The 2943-nt window shown below is 34.6% G+C and overlaps 1 protein-coding gene across 1 annotated transcript in view; it reads left to right on the top strand.

Annotated features, from left to right (window-relative positions):
• The window catches only part of ZGRF1 (zinc finger GRF-type containing 1), a 93039-nt gene that overhangs the window by 57612 nt on the left and 32484 nt on the right, over positions 1–2943 (top strand). Inside the window, 2 exon segments of the mRNA XM_012810343.2 lie at positions 729–868; positions 1875–2018. Coding sequence (XP_012665797.2) covers positions 729–868; positions 1875–2018 — 284 coding nt within the window.

Below are 2943 nucleotides of genomic sequence, written 5' to 3'. Positions count from 1 at the left end.
AAAAAAAAAAAATAATTTACTGTATATTTCAAAATAACCAAAAGAGAAGTTTTGTAATATTCTCAAGACAAAGAAAAGTGAGATGATATTTCTGTTACCCTGATTTGATCATTACAGATTATATAAAGGTATCAAAATAACACATGTATCCCCCAAATTTGTACAACTATTATATATCAACAAATATTTTTTTTCAAGAAAGAAAATGAGGTACTCTATCTTTTAGGTACTTTTTTTTATCTCAGTTTCTTACAACCAATGAAAATTCTGTAAGGATTGTTATTTTCTTTTTTTTTTTTTTGATGGAATATATTTAATGTATTTTATATACATGTATGAAAGTATACACAACCCTGACTTTTTTACTTTTCATACTAGATTTTAAAGATTTTTAAAAAATTTGTATGGGCCAGGTGCGGTGGCTTACACCTGTAATTCCAGAACTCTGGGAGACTGAGGTGGGTGGATCACCAGAACTCAGGAGTTTGAGACCAGCCTCTGCTAGAGTGAGACCCTGCCTCTAAAAATAGCTGGGGTTTGTGGCTGGCACCTGTAATCCTAGCTACTCAGGAGGCTGAGGCAAGAAAATTGCTTAACCCCAGTAGTCTGGGTTGCTGTGAGCTATGACAGCACTCTAGTCGGGGTGAGAAAGTGAGACTCTATCTCAAAAAAAAAAAAAAATGTGTACCTAAATAATAAAATTATGTTTATTTTTTCCCCCTTTTTAGAAAAGGATTTGATTTTCAGAGAAAACAGTATGGCAAATTAAAGAAGTTTACTACTGAAAACCCAGAGCTTTACGATGAACCAAAAACCAAACTTTATCTTAAGCTGAGTAGGAAGGAAAGTTCTTCAATTTATAGCAAAAGTAAGTTCATAAAATCATGTTTGTAGTTCAGCCTAGCCTTATTTCTCCACTACATAAACCTGTATAAATTCTCTGAAGAGAATTTTTAAAGTATGTTTTAATAGTACTACATACTACATTCATAAATTACTGTATGACAGATTTGATTGCTAAAAGGCATAATTTAAAACTTTTAGGATTTTAAAAAAACTATTAAAAGGATACAAAAAATGTTTAATTTTGTTTAAAAAGTTACTGTCACTAAGCTCTTGGCATCATATGAATAAGCATATTGATTCAGCTAGAATACTCTGAGCTAATACTAAAGATAAACTGAAAGATGTAACATGTTTTTTTCATTGTCTATAGTATTTGACAACACTGAATCCAAAAGTTTGCACATTTGGAAATAAAATCCTTTAAAATGAGTTTTTAAAAAGAACTTTAGGCATACTAAATCATTAGCTTTTTTCTGTCTTTTTTTTGCAGTTTTTGGCTGGGGCTGGGTTTGAATCCGCCACCTCCAGTATATGGGGCCAGCACCCTATTCCTTTGAGCCACAGGTGCTGCCCTTTTCTTTTTTTTTTTTTTTTTTTGAGACAGAGTCTCACTTTGTCACCCTCAGTAGAATGCTGTAGTGTCACAGCTCACAGCAACCCCCAACTCCTGGGCTTAAGCAATTCTATTGCCTCAGCCTCCCAAGTAGCTGGGACTACAGGCATCCGCCACAATGCCCAGCTATTTTTTGGTTGCAGTTGTCATTGCTATTTTAGCTGGCCAGGGCTAGGTTCAAATCTACCACCCTTGGTATATGGGGCCAGCGCCCACTAAATCATTAGGCATCTTTGCTTTCTCACCACACACAAAAGGTAACTGTGTCAGGTGATGGATATACTAATCAGTGTGATTGTGGGATCATTACACAAGGTATACTTATATCAAAGTAATATTCTATACCCCTTAAACACATACAGTTTTTAACTTGTCAGTCACACCTCAATAAAGCTGGAAAAAAATGTCTTTTCAGATGATCTTTGGGTGGTTTCAAAAACCCTGGATTTTGAACTGGATACTTTTATTGCATGTAGTGCTTTCTTTGGACCATCATCTATCAATGAGGTGGAGCTACTGCCTTTGAAAGGCTATTTCCCTTCTAATTGGCCCACTAACGGTAAGTATTACCATGCTTATCTTAATTTACATTTAAAAAGAATGATACACATAGCAAGCAAGAATACTAACTGTGTGGGATTGTTTGATTAAAGTCAACAAAAAGCACCCACCTCTAGTTCCTACTGTCACATCCAATGTGTTCCTAAAAATGTGTATGAGAGTTGAATATATAAATAATTTCTTACATCAAGTTTAATTCTCTTGGTTTATTTGAAGGTACATTTAATAAATGATTTATTTTTACATTGAGAAAGTTTTGAAGTATTTGCAAGGAGTTGAGTAGGCGGTTATGATTTTTTTGTATCTTATCATCTGTCTTGAGAAATTCTTGATATTAGGCTACCAGCCTTATTTTTCTTTTAATGAAGAAACCTTCAGTAAGCCTGAATTCCTATCTAGTTCTATGAATCTGTAGACTTCTCTGCATATTTCAATCTCTAGAATTATTTCTGGCAGTTAAATTTGGTCTGTAACTAATTAAGATATAGTATTTAATGACACTTTTTTTTTTCCTTTTTTTGTGGTTTTTGGCGGGGGCTGGATTTGGACCTGCCACCTCCAGCATACGGGGCCGGCGCCTTACTCCTGTGAGCCACAGGCGCCGCCCCTAATGGCACATTTTTAATATTTTATATAGTTTTTAATTTTTTATCTTTTATTTCATAACTGAGTAAACCTAAACAAATAGCTTGAGTCCAATAAGAGCCAATTTAAATAAACATTTGTCACTTGCCAAATGGATATTTTCATATTTGTTGCAGTTGTTTTTTTCACCAATACCAGTATTCTAATTTGGGATGTCCATACATTTCTATAAAAAAATTGAGGAAGAAATGCAAACATTTAGCCAGGCGTGGTGGCTCATGCCTGTAATCTCAGCACTTTGGGAGGCCAAGGCAGCTGGGTCACTTGAACTCATAAGT

This window comes from Otolemur garnettii, unplaced genomic scaffold (genome assembly GCF_000181295.1).
Source record: "Otolemur garnettii isolate 467f Iridium unplaced genomic scaffold, OtoGar3 scaffold00129, whole genome shotgun sequence".
In the NCBI taxonomy this organism is placed as follows: Eukaryota; Metazoa; Chordata; class Mammalia; order Primates; family Galagidae; genus Otolemur; species Otolemur garnettii.
Note: the sequence above shows the minus strand (reverse complement) of the source record. Positions and strands in the feature narration are given on the sequence as shown.